General features: G+C 50.0%; 1 protein-coding gene across 5 annotated transcripts in view; it reads left to right on the top strand.

Annotated features, from left to right (window-relative positions):
• Window positions 1-14,525, top strand: part of GRIK4 (glutamate ionotropic receptor kainate type subunit 4) — a 296,119-nt gene that overhangs the window by 242,203 nt on the left and 39,391 nt on the right. For all 5 annotated transcript variants that reach the window (XM_088018055.1, XM_088018057.1, XM_088018056.1 and 2 more), the window contains one exon: window positions 11,862-11,975. In XM_088018055.1, the coding sequence (XP_087874181.1) occupies window positions 11,862-11,975 (114 nt within the window). The remainder of the gene's footprint in view (window positions 1-11,861; window positions 11,976-14,525) is intronic.

Raw genomic sequence — 14,525 nt, 5'->3', positions numbered from 1 at the left:
CTGGGCACTGTTCTGAGTGCTCTTCACATATTAATTCATTTGGGCTTCACAACACACCGATGAAGTGTGTATTATTCCTGTCCCCATTTTCCAGATGAGGAGACTGAGGTACAGAGAGGTTAGGTAACTTGCCTAAGATGCTGTGGCTGGCGAGTGGCGAGGTCGGCCCTGGAGTGTGTACTCTTAATCAAAACACGACTACAAAATTGCTCCCCCAGTTCAGAGTCAAGGTAAGAGAATGACATGAACAGAGCTCCTACTTTCTTTGATTCACCTATTCATTCATCAGAGGTATTGGGTGTCCACCACATACCAGGCGCTGTTCTAGGCTCTGGAGATACATGTGCATACAAGGAAGTATAGGCCCCTGCCTCCTGGAGCTTGCACTCTAAACAATAAACGGCTAAATGAGTAAATAAAGAAAGAAGACAATTTTGCATCATAATTTTTGCTGCAAAGAAGATAACACAGAATAATAAGGCAGAGAGTGTCAGGGAGAGGGGTCCTTTAGATGGGCACACAGGGAAGGCTGCTCTGAGATCTGAGCAGTGGGAAGAAGCCAGCCTGGCCGAGGCCAAGGCCAGGGTGGAGCACTGCAGCCAGAGGAAGGAGGAGATGTGAAGACGCAGATGAACTTGCAGGTGTTGTTTGCACTGTGTGGGTCCACTCTGCACAGATCTTTTTCTGTGAATACGGTACAATATTGTAATACAGAACAATGTATTTTCTCTTATGATTTTCTTTTATTTATTCAATTAAGTAACATAGCGTGTTACTAGTTTCGGAGGTAGAGTTTAGTGATTCATCAGTTGCATGCAACACCCACTGCTCATTCCATCACGTGCCCTCCTTCTGCCCATCACCCCATTACCCCATCCCCCCACCCCTGCCCCGCCAGCAACCCTCAGTTTGCTTCCTATGATTAGGAGTCTCTTATGGTTTGTCTCCCTCTCTGATTTCACCTTCTTAAATTTTTCCCTCCCTTCCTCTGTGCTCCTCTGTTTTGTTTCTTATCCTTATGATTTTCTTAAAAAATAACATTTTCTTTTCTCTAGCTGACTTTATTGTAAGAATACAGTAGAGAATACATACAACATACAAAATAGGTGTTAATCGACTGTTTATTATCCATAAGGCTTCTGGTCCACAGTGGGCTATTAGTCATTAAGTTTTGAGGGGAGTCACATGTTACACATAGAGTTTCGACTGTGCGGGGGGCCAGTGCCCTATTCCTGCACCGTTCCAGGGTCAGCCTGTTCTGTTCGTCAACTGGGAAGTCTTTTTTTTTTTTAAGATTTTATTTATTTATTTGACAGAGAGAGAGGTAGCGAGAGCAGGAACACAAGCAGGGGGAGTGGGAGAGGGAGAAGCAGGCTTCCCGCTGAGGAGGGAGCCCGATGCGGGGCTCGATGCCAGGACCCTGGGATCATGACCTGAGCCGAAGGCAGACGCTTAACCGACTGAGCCACCCAGGCGCCCTAACTGGGAAGTCTTTACGAGTTCTTTTCTTGGGGTCCGTGCATACCTGAGGGTCTGAGGATAGCATTAAGACAGACCATAAACTCAGAAGGGACAAACTGACATCTAATTTTTTTCTGCGCTTAAATTGAAATGTGTTCTTTCCTTCCGTTAAGGCTGTGGGCAACAAACCGTGGTGGTGTTTTAACCACACCTGCGCTATTATCACTGGTGGTTTCAATATAGTGTTGCTCTTAGACCGACCTCTAGCTCTTCTAAGCCCTGTAGTGCAAAAATGGAAAAATATTTTGACAACTGTCTTTGTGCATCCTACGGTTATGCAATACAGCAAATGGCATAAACATCTGTAAACGTTTCTAAAGAAGGGGTGAAGAGACCTCACCAGAGTGCGTAAAGGGTCCACGGGCATAAAAACGATTAAGAAGTCAATAAAGAATAGAACAGCATAATCTGGTTTAGTTTCTCAAAAGCCTCCTCTGGCTGTAGTCAGAAGAGAGGATAGTCAGAGGCAGGACCACGCCTGAGCTCCACTTACACAGGTTGTTCCTTCTAATCCTCACGGCAACCATAAAAGGCATCATTTTGCCCATTTGAGAGAGGAGGAGACCGAAGCCTAGACTTGAGGTAATTTGCTCAGCTGGTGAATGGCAGGGCTGGGATTTAAACATACATCTGTCTGACCCCAAAGGGCAAGAGGGTCCATGGCCCACGAATGGGAGACTGTGACAAGAGGTCAAAGGTAAACAACATTTGCTTGGACCCCTGCGCCACACCACCCCACCTGTGGATGCATGGCCAACCTCTTCTCACGTTAAGCCTGGTTCTTTTTTTTTTTTTTTAAAGATTTTATTTATTTATTTGAGAGAGAGAGAATGAGAGATAGAGAGCACGAGAGGGAAGAGGGTCAGAGGGAGAAGCAGACTCCCCGCTGAGCGGGGAGCCCGATGCGGGACTCGATCCCGGGACTCCAGGATCATGACCTGAGCCGAAGGCAGTCGCTTAACCAACTGAGCCACCCAGGCGCCCTAAGCCTGGTTCTTTCCTGAAATCTGCCCACATAGGCCAGTAATGCAGCCCTGAGCCGAGCCAACTAAGTATTTCATGGGGATTTTAATTTAACTCTAAAGAAATTCGTCCAATCCTGAGAGTAGACTGTCACTTCGAAAAATAGCACCGGGGAGCACTTGGACCTCCAAATGACATGGCCACTTCCCTGGGAAGGCTAATACTCCTCTGGACCTCTGCCTCCCGAGAATTACCGAGGGTGGACTCGGCCCACAAATGTGGGCTTAGATTGGTTTGTGAAAGCCGTGATCAGAGCCTCCCTCTGAACAGGGAGCAGGCCTTCTTTGACGGCTGGGTTGGGGGAGGTGTGTGTGCGCGCACATGTGTGTGACAGGTAACTGCGTGCAATTCTCTGTTCCCTCATCCTTATTTCCATATCCTGGCGTGAAAGAAGGGAGGAGTGGTGGGGCTGGCATCCAGCGTCCCCAGTGGACGAGGACACTGTTTCGCAGGTGCCATGTGAGCCCCAGAGCGAGTTTATCCTTGGCCCCAGTGCACAGCGGGCGGAGTGGGTGTCAGCCTGCCTCCCGCGGCAGGAGAGCAGGTGTGTGCACTTCTCAGGCTTGTCCTTAGGAAGGCCTAAATGATGAATTTTGCTGAAGCTTGAGCCAGGAGTGGGAGCGAGCTTCCCTGTCTCCTTCAGATCCTGCTGCCTCTCCACCTGGTGACCTCTGTGAGTCATGGCAGGTTCCCTGGGCATCTCGCTAGGCGGAGGCGGAGAAGGGGAGGGAGAAAGGCACCCAGCAGGTGAATCGATCCAAAGACAGGAAGTAAGCAGATAATCTAATTTGAAATGGGCTGAGCTGCAGATGTTAATCTGCTCACTGCACAGCAGGAAAGGACTGAGGGCTGGCTAGAGTCTGGAAGGAGCTCCATGGAGCCAGTCCTGCCTCTTCTCTCTGGCTGCTGGGCCCAGTGTCCTAACCATCCCTGTGCTTTCCCGGGGGGAGAATTAGAGCACCGGGCTGGTTCCTCTCCTGCGTGGGGCTCCAGGGCACTAGGCCTGGGGCAGGGGTGGGGGGCGTCAGGGGGAAAGGGAGCCCTCTGGCCAGGGATGCGGGGTACTGAGTCTTCTTCAGGCTGGAGGAGGAGGATTGCCTGGATCATGACCTGAATCTGGTTCTACCATTCTGACTTGCTGATAAAATCCCTCCTACATACAGGTACATGTCAGACATCAGCCTCATTCTGTGGTCAGCGAGAAGGCACACAAGGGTAGGCCACGTTTGGTGGGTTGTCCTCCTGTGTCCCGAGATGTTGCCTGCATTGGTTGTTCATTTAGGGACTTATTGGGTGCCCACTTTGGGAAATTCCCTGTGAACAGTGCAGCCATCAGAAGCAAAGGACATAGTCCTGACACTACATGTGGGTCTGAAGCTAACTTTCTCCATGTCCTAGCTGTGTGTACTCAAGCAAGTTATTAACCTCTCTGGGTCCCTGTTTCCCTGTAAAGCACATTGCCAATGGCAACGTTGAAATGGTATATACGTTAAGTACTTTAAAGACCTTGTCCCTGCTTCTTATAATCTGATGGGGGGCTAATATTGGCACCTGAATGCCCACAACGACAGCAATAACAGGAAGGGCTAACATTTATGGGGAGTTGATCTGTGCCAGGCCTAGGCTTTGCATGGCTCACTCGTTTGATTCCCATAGAGGCTCCGTGAAGGAGGGAACTGTTGTCACGCCCCCTTTATGGAAGAAGAAACTGAGGCACGGAGAAGGTGAGTGCAGAGCTGACACCCAGCGAGTAAGTACAAAGTTGGAGTAGGAGCCCTGGGCCCCTGTTCTAATCCGAGGCAATACATGACACATGCCCCTTGAGTGGATAAGCAGCGTCTTACCGCCTTTGCTGATTGAGCAGAGGAAGGGCTTATTCCCGGGAAGGTGACAGACATTCTTGCAGAGAAGGTAAACTGTGAATGGACCTTGAAGGCTCGGTGGTGTTGCGGGTTGGATGCTCTAGGTGGAGGGCACAGCGTCCTTGGAGCTATTGCTGTAAGGAAGCGCAAGGTGTGTTTGGAGTCAGCAGCAGGGAGCCCCAAGGGATGCTGGGAAGTGAGGCTGAAATGCCAGGAGTTCACGAGGGCTGACAAGGGGAGTGAGGATCATGGATAATTGTTTAAGAGTGAGGACAGGTCTAGTTGTCATGGTGCAAAGTTAATTTTTTTAGAAAAATGGGGATGGTCCTTTCTTGTCCCTCTTTAGTATTTTTCTTCACTAGAGCCAGTTGAATTGGTTGCAGGTTCAGGTTACAGTCTCTGAAACCAAACTGCCCAGGTTTGAAACTGGTTCGGCCACTTACTTGCTGGGCAACCTTGGGCAAGTTCCTTAACCTCTCTGAGCCTCATGTTTCTGATCTGTAAAATGGGGGTAATAACAGTAACTTACCTCATAGGGATCTTGTGAGCGCTAAGTGAGATAACACACGTAAAGTGCTCAATCCAGTCCCTGACATACAGGAAGGGCTGTAGGTGTTAGCCACGGTAGTGTTACAGATCTTATCTTGTAGGCCATCCACTGTTTAAAATACTCAGGGCCACCCGATTACTCTCTAACCTGTTGCCTCTTCAGCCTCATCTTACAGCATGCCCCCCAGCCCTGTGTCCTCCAGCCACTCTGGCTCTCTTCCAGCCCCTAGAATGCACCAAGCTTCCTCCTGCCTCAGGGCCTTGGCACATGCTGTCCCTTCCACTGGGAGTGCTCACCCCAGGCCTTGTCACAGGTAACTCCTGTTCAGGCAACTGCATCTCATCTTGGGAAAGCCCCCATGGACCTCCCACGGACCTTCCAGACTCTGCCAACCCTCTATTCTACCTTCTTATGGTGCCTTCTATGACCCTTTTATAAAACCTATTACAGCCGTAATTTTACAAACATTTTCTCTGACAGTCTGATGACTGTCCACCTCCCCACCGGACTGTAAGCCCTCTGCCATCAGGGACCCTGCCTGTATCTCAGCACCTTGCCCACTGCCTGGGACAGGGTGGAGAGTCAGTAAAGAGGGGTGAGGGAATGCTGAGCATCGCAGAGGAAGAGGGCGCATTGAGTTCCATGCACTGTCCCTGCCTACCCCGAGAGCCCACACTCAAGCGGGGGGATCCCAGGACACAGCATTTACCAGGAGCTCGATGAGCTCAGTGGCCCCATGTCATCCTCAGCCAGAGCCTCATGTGCATTATCCCTCCCTGGCAGGCCGGGCTTGGTGGACTCGGAGCTCCTTCCTATCCGGGCATTTACACAGTATGGCAGCTTCCGTTCTCACAGCCTTAGGCTGGCCTTGCTTGGAATTCCATAAGCCTTCTCAATATACGGGGGATCTCCAGAGACAGTTACCTTGGAATGAAGGTTTCCAGGAATGCTCAGTACAACCTTATTCTGTGTAGCATTTTCTCATTCCATCTGTAGCCTCCCAGAGCTTTCCAGAGTTAAGTAACACAATTACAGATTTAAATGACAGCAAAGAATGTGAGGCACCGTGGGGCCTGAGCGGCAGGTGAAATAAAGTGTGTGCAGGCAGGGGAGCAGTCGGCTTCCCCAGGGAGCGGGAGGCTGGGGATGTGGGGGCTTGGGGAGGGCTGTAAAAAAAGCCAGAGAGAAAAGATCTGGAAGCTGATCGTAGATAGCACAGTAGATCCGAGAAGTCAATGGAAGCTGAGGAGGTCATTTAATCTGTCCCCAGAGGAGCATCACATAACAAAGAAGAGACTGTGGGAAATGACTGGGTTTGGTCTCCAAGTTGGGTGTCAGTTTTTTCCTTGCGTTTTCTAAGCAGTGGGGGCAGGATGAGGCCTAAGAGGATCCTTAGATTAATCTTCAGAGACAGGCAGTCACACCAGTGTTAACACAGCTCCGTGCCTGTCCCTGGGTCACCTGGGAAAGACCACCAGGGGCGAAGTGTCCAGGGCCTCTGCCGTACATGGAGCTAGAACAGGCCTGGCTGCCCTCCCGACGTTCCTGCTCAGCATGGGTTAGGATACTGTCTGCAGAGGCCCTTGTTGAGATTAGCCTGCTCACGGCAAACATGCACTGGGTACTTACTTTGAACCGGGCCCCGTGCTCAGCGTGTACAAGCATCATCTCATTCAGTTGCTCAGCAATTCTAGGAGGTAGGTCCTATTATTACCTCCACTTTATATATGAGCAAACTGAGGCTCAGGGAGGTGAAGTGACTCGCCTAAAGTCACACAGCAAGTACGTGCGTGCTAACAGCGTCCAGAGAGGTCCGTCCCACCCTGAAGGCTGAGCCTCAGCCACCCATTCTGCTGCCTCCACAGCTGTCCCCAGGCCTGGCAGAGCTCTGTAGGGTGTTCGGGTTAGAAGACTCTTTCACAGCCATCACCCCCGCTTGACTCTCCCAGGATGGTCATGGGCAGGCATTGCCCGCACCGACTAGCCCAGAAAGATGAGTCCCAGAGAGGCTGAGTTGCTACGGGCACGCTGTCTTCTGCCCTATCCCATCCTCTCCTTAGCTTGGCTCTGTGGAAGGGAGGGGCTGCCGGGCAGCGGGGAAGGCTGGGCTGAGGCCCCTGGCGGCCAGCCCGTGCTGCTGGGGCCCTGCTGCGGGGAAGGGAGAGCATTTTGCCCGAAAGGGGTCAGCAGCTCTCTAAAAGAGCAGGAGGACACTGGAGAGTGCTTTGTTCCCTTCAGCGGGTCCAGGAGCCGGTGCAGCCATCCCAGGGGTAGTGGGGTCCTCAGGGAGGCGCCCAGTGGGAGCAGCAGGCTCAGGCGGACGCAGACCGGAGCCCTGCTGTGAATTTGCTGCCTTCTTCCCAGCCAGGGCCCATAGCGCCCAGGAGAAGTGCAGCAGCCGCCACGCGGAGGCTCCAGGCTTTGATAGGAGTGGTGGCAGTTGCATGACCCCTATTAAACTCCGTGAGGCAAAGGATGGTCTGTTTTGGAAGTCACCTCCAGGCTGCTCCAGCCTGCTCTCCCCTTGTAAATTCCACAAACATCCAGGAGATAAAAGAGGGGGATCTCTCAGAGGCAGAACATGAAGCTCTTCAAAGAACACTTTCAATCGAAAATGGGGAGGAGAGAGGTCTTTCCCTCAGAGGGAATGTGTTTATATGCCCCTGTGCATGCATGCGCATGCCCTCACACACACGCACCCCAAGACTAGGAACACCATAATGCATACAGAACTTTCTGCCAGTTCTCTTTTATCAGCCCCCCTTCTCTTCCTCTGGCTCGGGGGGATCCCCACCTTTTCTGGTTTCCCATTCTGTGGAGTTACACTCCCAGACCTGCTATCCAGATGGTGGTGTACCTTCCTGACCTTTCTAGATTTCTTTCCCTAAAATGTCCCCACCTGGGGTCCCTCTCAGCTGCTGTTCTTTGCTGACTAGTCTGAGAGTGTCTTCCTCAGAGCTCATTCTCGTCTGCTCCAGAGCATTTGATTCCGCGGACCACCATCATCTTCTTGAGCAAAATAGGGGCCAGCGAAAGTAAGCTCTACCTGTTTGAAGCAAGCGAAATGAAAGTGCAGGGTTTGGGAGCTGGAGAAGAGAATTTAGAGGGCATTTAGTTACGCCCTTTCATTTTACAGGGGATGCAACTTCAGCCCAGAAAATGGAATAACTCGCTGATGGTCACAGTGAGTTTGTGGCTTGGCTGCAACCAGAGCCCAGTCTTCTGATGTCCTGTCTACTGCTCTTTCTGCCAGAGAGCAGCCCTCCTGTCCTGAGCGGCCAAAGACGCGGAAGGGCTGGGTCGGACTGGAAGCCTGCCCACCCCTCCTACCTTCCCCTACACTGACAGTGGCTAACATTCTACACTCCCAGCCCCCTTTGCTTGTTAGTTTGGTTTCATGGCATATAATCTCCTCATCTAAGACTGCTTTGTAGCATAATGTCTTTTTAACTAAGGTGAAGTAAAATGAATGCACATCTTTTGGAATAACCCGATCCCGAGAGGGTGTTGCTGATAACTTTGGGGTGCATTGAAGCCAAGGTAGATAATTACTGTTCTATACTGAGTTGATTAAATAGGAAAAACAAAAAACAAAAACGCCACCACAAAATCTCCATGGTGTCTTTTAGCTTGCCACTGCTTTTTTCCATCCCACCCCTCCTTCCCTGCCTCCCCTACCCCCAACTTATTCTTGACGGGGTGGGGGGTGCAAAGGGAAGAGGAAGTCAGCAGTGTCCACAAGAGGCAGTTATTCTGTTTTTGGCCCAGTTTGGGAAGTGTCTGTCTCTGTGAGTAGACAGACATGCCCTGTCCAAGCATGGGGCACACACTCTCCCTGGGTATGCGGTCATTCTGCGTGCACCCGGGAAAGGGCCGTCCTGGGACACTGTCCATTTCCAGCATTCTCTCCATATGGAATGGTTTTACCATAACGCCATCGTTGGCCAACTTTTATAAACTTGTGAACGGATTCCCAAATTCCAATCCAAAGTTTGCCCTTTTGCGGGGAAAGCTATGGGTGAGGTAAAGAACCTTGGGGGCAGAGTTATTGAGTTCAGTTAATTTGGGAGGGTGGGATATGTGTTTTTAAATAACCAGAGAAAGGGCTGGGAGTTGTGTTTACCTTTGCCCATTTCATCTATTTTGGCTTTCGTCCTCTGTTCTTCAATTCCTTCAATCTAACCCAGGTGACTCCTGTCTTGTCCTCCCAAGGTTCTTGCAGGGCTTGGCTGCCGATTGGCTGGAAACCTGCACACATGGGACCGGCACTGCGCCTGTTGGGTCTTTGTGCTGGGTTGATCTCTCTTGCTCTACACCTGTGCTCTCGAGCGAGCAGAACTGCAGTCAGTGCTACTGTCACGGAGGGGCTGAGGTTCTGAGAGGCCCAAGCAGCCCTCCAAAGAGTCCCCCAAATGAAAGCATTAACAATCTTCTAATCGGACTTCATTTTTTATTTATTTTTTTCTTTAAAATGTTTTTATTGTTATGTTAATCACCATACATTACATCATTAGTTTTTGATGTAGTGTTCCATGATTCATTGTTTGTGCATAACACCCGGTGCTCCACACAGAACGTGCCCTCTTTAATACCCATCACCAGGCTAACCCATCCCCCCACCCCCTCCCCTCTAGAACCCTCAGTTTGTTTTTCAGAGTCCATCGTCTCTCATGGTTCATCTCCCCCTCCGATTTACCCCCCTTCATTCTTCCCCTCCTGCTATCTTCTTCTTTTTTTTTTCTTAACATATATTGCATTATTTGTTTCAGAAGTACAGATCTGTGATTCAACAGTCTTGCACAATTCACAGCGCTCACCATAGCACATACCCTCCCCGATGTCTATCACCCAGCCACCCCATCCCTCCCACCCCCCACCACTCCAGCAACCCTCAGTTTGTTTCCTGAGATTAAGAATTCCTCACATGAGTGAGGTCATATGATACATGTCTTTCTCTGATTGACTTACTTTACTCAGCATAACACCCCCCATTTCCATCCACATTGTTGCAAATGGCAAGATCTCATTCCTTTGGATGGCTGCATAATATTCCATTGTGTATATATACCACATCTTCTTTATCCATTCATCTGTCGATGGACATCTTGGCTCTTTCCATGGTCAGACTTCATTTTTTAATCTCAAGTGTTGATTCACTTGATAGCAGCAATCAGCGCTCTCTTGGAGAAATAGAGAAAGAGCACAATGAGGCATTCACATTTTTCATTTTTTATTAAAAAGCTCTTACATCTGCACCCTCGTTTCTTTTCTTTGAGCCTGGCCTCCCTTTATAAGGCCCTAGGTTCGTTAACCTATGCCGGCTCACATGGCTGCTCCAGCAGACAGAACGCGATCGGGAGCAGAGGCTCAAGGTTGAGATGCAGGAGAGACTGACCTTTGCCAATTTATTCCTCTTGTACACACATCACAAATTCCCTTGTGTGCAGAATGAGGGCCAGTGTGTCTATCTGTCTATTTTCTTTGCAGTGATTTAGGTAGACTCCTGTACGTGTGTGTGTGTGTGTGCTCATTCAGAACTGCCTGGCCTATTTGCAAACTGTTGGATGCTTCACTTTTCTTCCTTTCTAGAACTCTTCCTCTCTTCCATCAGCTGCTCCACCAGAATCAGAAGAAGGAGTTAAGCTGGAATGGAAACCAGTGGAGGCCAGTCTGAGATACACGACTAGGTTATAAAACATGGTTCTTCAATATTAGTGGAAGTCAGAGTCAGCTGGGCAGCTTGTTACTAATATAGATGCCCATGTCCTGCCCATAGTCTGATCCAGGGGGTCTGGGATGTGATTCAGGAATTTGCATTTTAATCAGCCCCCCAGGTGATTCTGATGCAGGTGGTCAGAGACGGGATGTTGAGAATCCCTGTTAGAGAATTGCTGGGCAGGGTCCTAGCACTGTCTTCACCTCACATCCTTGGTTTAAGGACAAGGTCAAGGACATCTAGGGATGTGAAGTGACTGGCCTAGGTTAGAGGGTTGGTGAGGGACCAGAACAACACGCCGGTTCTGGGCTTTTCCCCTTTGCACCATGCACAGGGGAGCAGACCAATAGGAAGTGAGTTTGCTTTGCCAGGGGAGGGGTTTAAATTAGGGACAAGGAAGAACTGTCTGGCAAAGAGGAGCACTGAGGAATTCAATAGCATCTCCTTCCCAGAAGGCTTTAATTCAGACTCTCATCAGATGTGGGCATCTGCGGTGCCATGAGGGGACCGAAAGCAGGGAAGGCAATGTCTTCAGAACAAACTCTGGTGACTTTTGCATGGAGGGCCAGAGACCCTTCTTTTACTTCTTTGGCACCTGAATTGTAACCTTGGCAGCAGCTTTAAGTGTCCCGGGGTCTGGGAGGCCCGAGGTCCAGTCCCAGCTCTGACGAGGACAAGCTCTGCACCGTGGGGCCACCTGCTCAGTTCCTTGGTGGTGTTAGCTTGTTTCTCACTTCTGTGGCGGCATCCATTTTCTCTTCCACTCTAACTCCCTGCCACCGAGGCTTCTCTTCTGCCTCGCACCTCCATCAAGTTCTGCAGACTGAGCAAATTAAGAAGTTGAATTTAAAAGCTACTTACTGTTGAGAATCCAGCAGCCTGTGTGCCGGTTTTCCCTCCCCTCGGGCATTCTGAGACTGTCTCTGGACAGTCCTCTGTTGTTTATACTTACTGATGTATTTAGAGGCGTCTGGCCGCAAAAGCGCCTGAGTTCCAGCTTCAGCACCCATGTCCTTTTGTGAATGATTATTTGGGTCAGAGATGGATCGGGACTACCCAGAGTCACTCCCCACACAGAGAAGCCGGACCAGAGTGACATCTTCCCAGTAGTGATGACCTCTGGCCACAAGTCCCTGTCCCTGCATCTCACGTGGCCATCCCACTGATGGGCTCTCTCTGTCCCTTCCAGAAAGCGGACCTGGCCGTGGCGGGCCTCACCATTACTGCGGAGCGGGAGAAGGTGATAGATTTCTCCAAGCCATTCATGACTCTGGGAATTAGCATTCTTTACCGAGTTCATATGGTAAGAGACTTATTTTATAAGCATTTATGTCATTAAAGCTATTTGCATGCAAACACTGAGTTATATGGTAATAATGAATGACTCACGGAAATATTTAGATTTCAAGACTTAAATGCAAATGAGCTGGGCTATTTTTCCCCCATCAGCTGCGCGGACTTACAAACAGGAAGAATGGAAAAGTCACACTTGTGGGCTTTCCAGTAAAAATTGCTTCTGCCTCACTGACTAGGGAAGGCCAAGAGTGATCTCTTCACCCTGGGTGCGTACGGTGTCAGGGAGTGGCCCTATTGGTCACTCTCTTTCCTCCGAGGGACAAGGTCCCCAGTCCAGATGAGTCACCCCAGCATTTTCAAGGGCTTTGCTGATTCCCAGGTGTACCTCTGTTCACGCCGAGCATTGTGTCTGGTGAAGGAATGCAGAGTCCTTCCTCTCTGGGTTTGTCATACTGGTGAATAAATGATGTCACTTATATCTGGCCTGTCCCCTTTTCTGCATCCTTCCAAAAAGGAGAGAGAGAGAGAAAGACTTCTCCGGTTAGGTTGCCTAGAGTGAGTGTCTAAAGGAGTTTGTGAAGGCACACCAATGGGCGTGAGGACGGGCCTGACAGGACACTGGCTGGTGGGGAATGCAGGGAGCATCAGGAGAGTAATGCTGGCTGAGCCTCATCCACAAAGAGGGTAATAGTTATGTTGTCAGCACATAGTTGACTGAACCAGAAGAACCTTCTTCTCATCCTTTTTTCCAAACTGGCTCTAAGTGCAGGGCTATCATAGGGATTTCCCCAATACTCAAGTCATTCTCGGTGTCCAAGGTCATGCTAACATAGTAAATTCCAGGGTGGTACCTGGCACCACAAGGCTGCCCAACAGGGAAGGAATCAAGCGCTCATCCCACGTGCCTGCTGAAGAAGTGACCCCTTCCCAGTCCCCAAATCCCAGCCCTAGGGAAAGGGGATTGTCTGTATTTGCTATCCCAGTCTTGGCTCACATAGCAGGAGCTGCTAGGGCGTCAAGAACTGCAGCCCATTTCTGTAAGGGGGCAGGTCCCCTTGTCACAGAGCCCATTCGAGCAGCTCAGAGGAGCGCTGTCCTGTGCTGGACCTCAGCATCCATCATGACCCCTGCCTGGCTTAGAAAAGGAGGCCATATCATCTAGAAGAAGAGACAACATTGAAATCCCAAGCCCCCCAGGCTAAGACAGAAAGCAATCTCATGACTTGGTCATTGTAGACGCTGTCACTGATGTGTCTCTCTTGTGAATTAAGGGCGATAGTCTTTTTCACGATGATGAGAGCCTCCATTCATTGAGCACTTCCTACGTGCCAGACACTCTTTCGGGCACCTGTGAGGATGTGGACTATTGTTATGGGTTGAATTGTGTCCCCTCAAAAGACATGTTGAAGTCCTAAGCCCCAGGACCTGTGAATGTGACCTAATTTGGAAATAGGGTCTTTACAGGTATAATCAAGTTAAGATGAGGTCATACTGGATTTGGGCAGGTCCTAATCCAAGGAGGGGTGTCTTTATAAAAAGAGGGAAATGTGAAAAAGAGGGAGAAGACCATGTGAATTTGGAGACAGAGTAGAATGATGTCTCTACAAGCCAAGAAACGCCAAGGATTGCCAGCAACCACCAGAAGCTAGACCCCAGAAATTACAAGGAGGGATCTTCCCCAAAGCCTTCAGGGGGAGCATGGCCCTGCTGATGCCTCAGTGTTGAACTCCTTGCTTCCAAACTATGGGACGATACATTTCTGTTGTTTTAAGCCACCCAGTTAGTGGTACTTTGTTATAGCAGCCCCAGGACACCGGTACACTTTTGTTGTTCTTATAAGTAGGTGAAAGAGCAGAGTTCAAACCCAGGAATGCTGTGCCTCGAGCATGTGTTCTCTCTGGGACACCAGGCGTCCCCCCCCTCATTTGTGTGATCTTTGAGTAACTTGTCCTGGAAAGCATTCTGTGTACCTTTTCTCATCTGGTCCTTAGGACTGCTCTTTGAGAAGGGGAAAGGTAGTAGAATTCCAACTTGACAGTAAGGAAACTGAAGTCACACTTGGAACCGACACAGGGCTGGGCCTGGAAGCCAGGTGTCCTAAGTCTCAGGAATAGCGCTCTCGTCATCCCTACACCTGTCCATAGTCCCTAGGTGATTTTCCAGCTAGCACCGTGTGTTGAGCCCACCTCACCCCATTCCTGCCACTGAGCCTCGAGGCAGCATCCCAAAGAAGTGGGGACATAGGACCTTTCTCCAAACCATATTGCTATGGCCAGGCTGTACGCCTTGATTTCTTGATTAATGCCAAGGATACTAGAGCCCGATGGACCATGAGGATCCATGTGGGTGAAGGCACATTTTCCCTAGTGTTTCTCCTCAGTGCCCGGGAACATCCACCGCTAGGCTACCCTCACCAATGGGGACACCACTGTCCAGAATATCAACCCCAGCCAGAACCAAACTCCCATTCGCCAGTCCTCTGGACATCCTTAATTGGATTGTTGGCCACAGGTTACCTACCACCAAAAACCTATGACTGTATTAGTTCTTGGGATGT

This window comes from Eumetopias jubatus, unplaced genomic scaffold (assembly GCF_037043125.1).
Source record: "Eumetopias jubatus isolate StellerSeaLion01/CBP00866 unplaced genomic scaffold, mEumJub1_p1.0 scaffold_13, whole genome shotgun sequence".
NCBI classification, from domain to species: Eukaryota; Metazoa; Chordata; class Mammalia; order Carnivora; family Otariidae; genus Eumetopias; species Eumetopias jubatus.
Note: the sequence above shows the minus strand (reverse complement) of the source record. Positions and strands in the feature narration are given on the sequence as shown.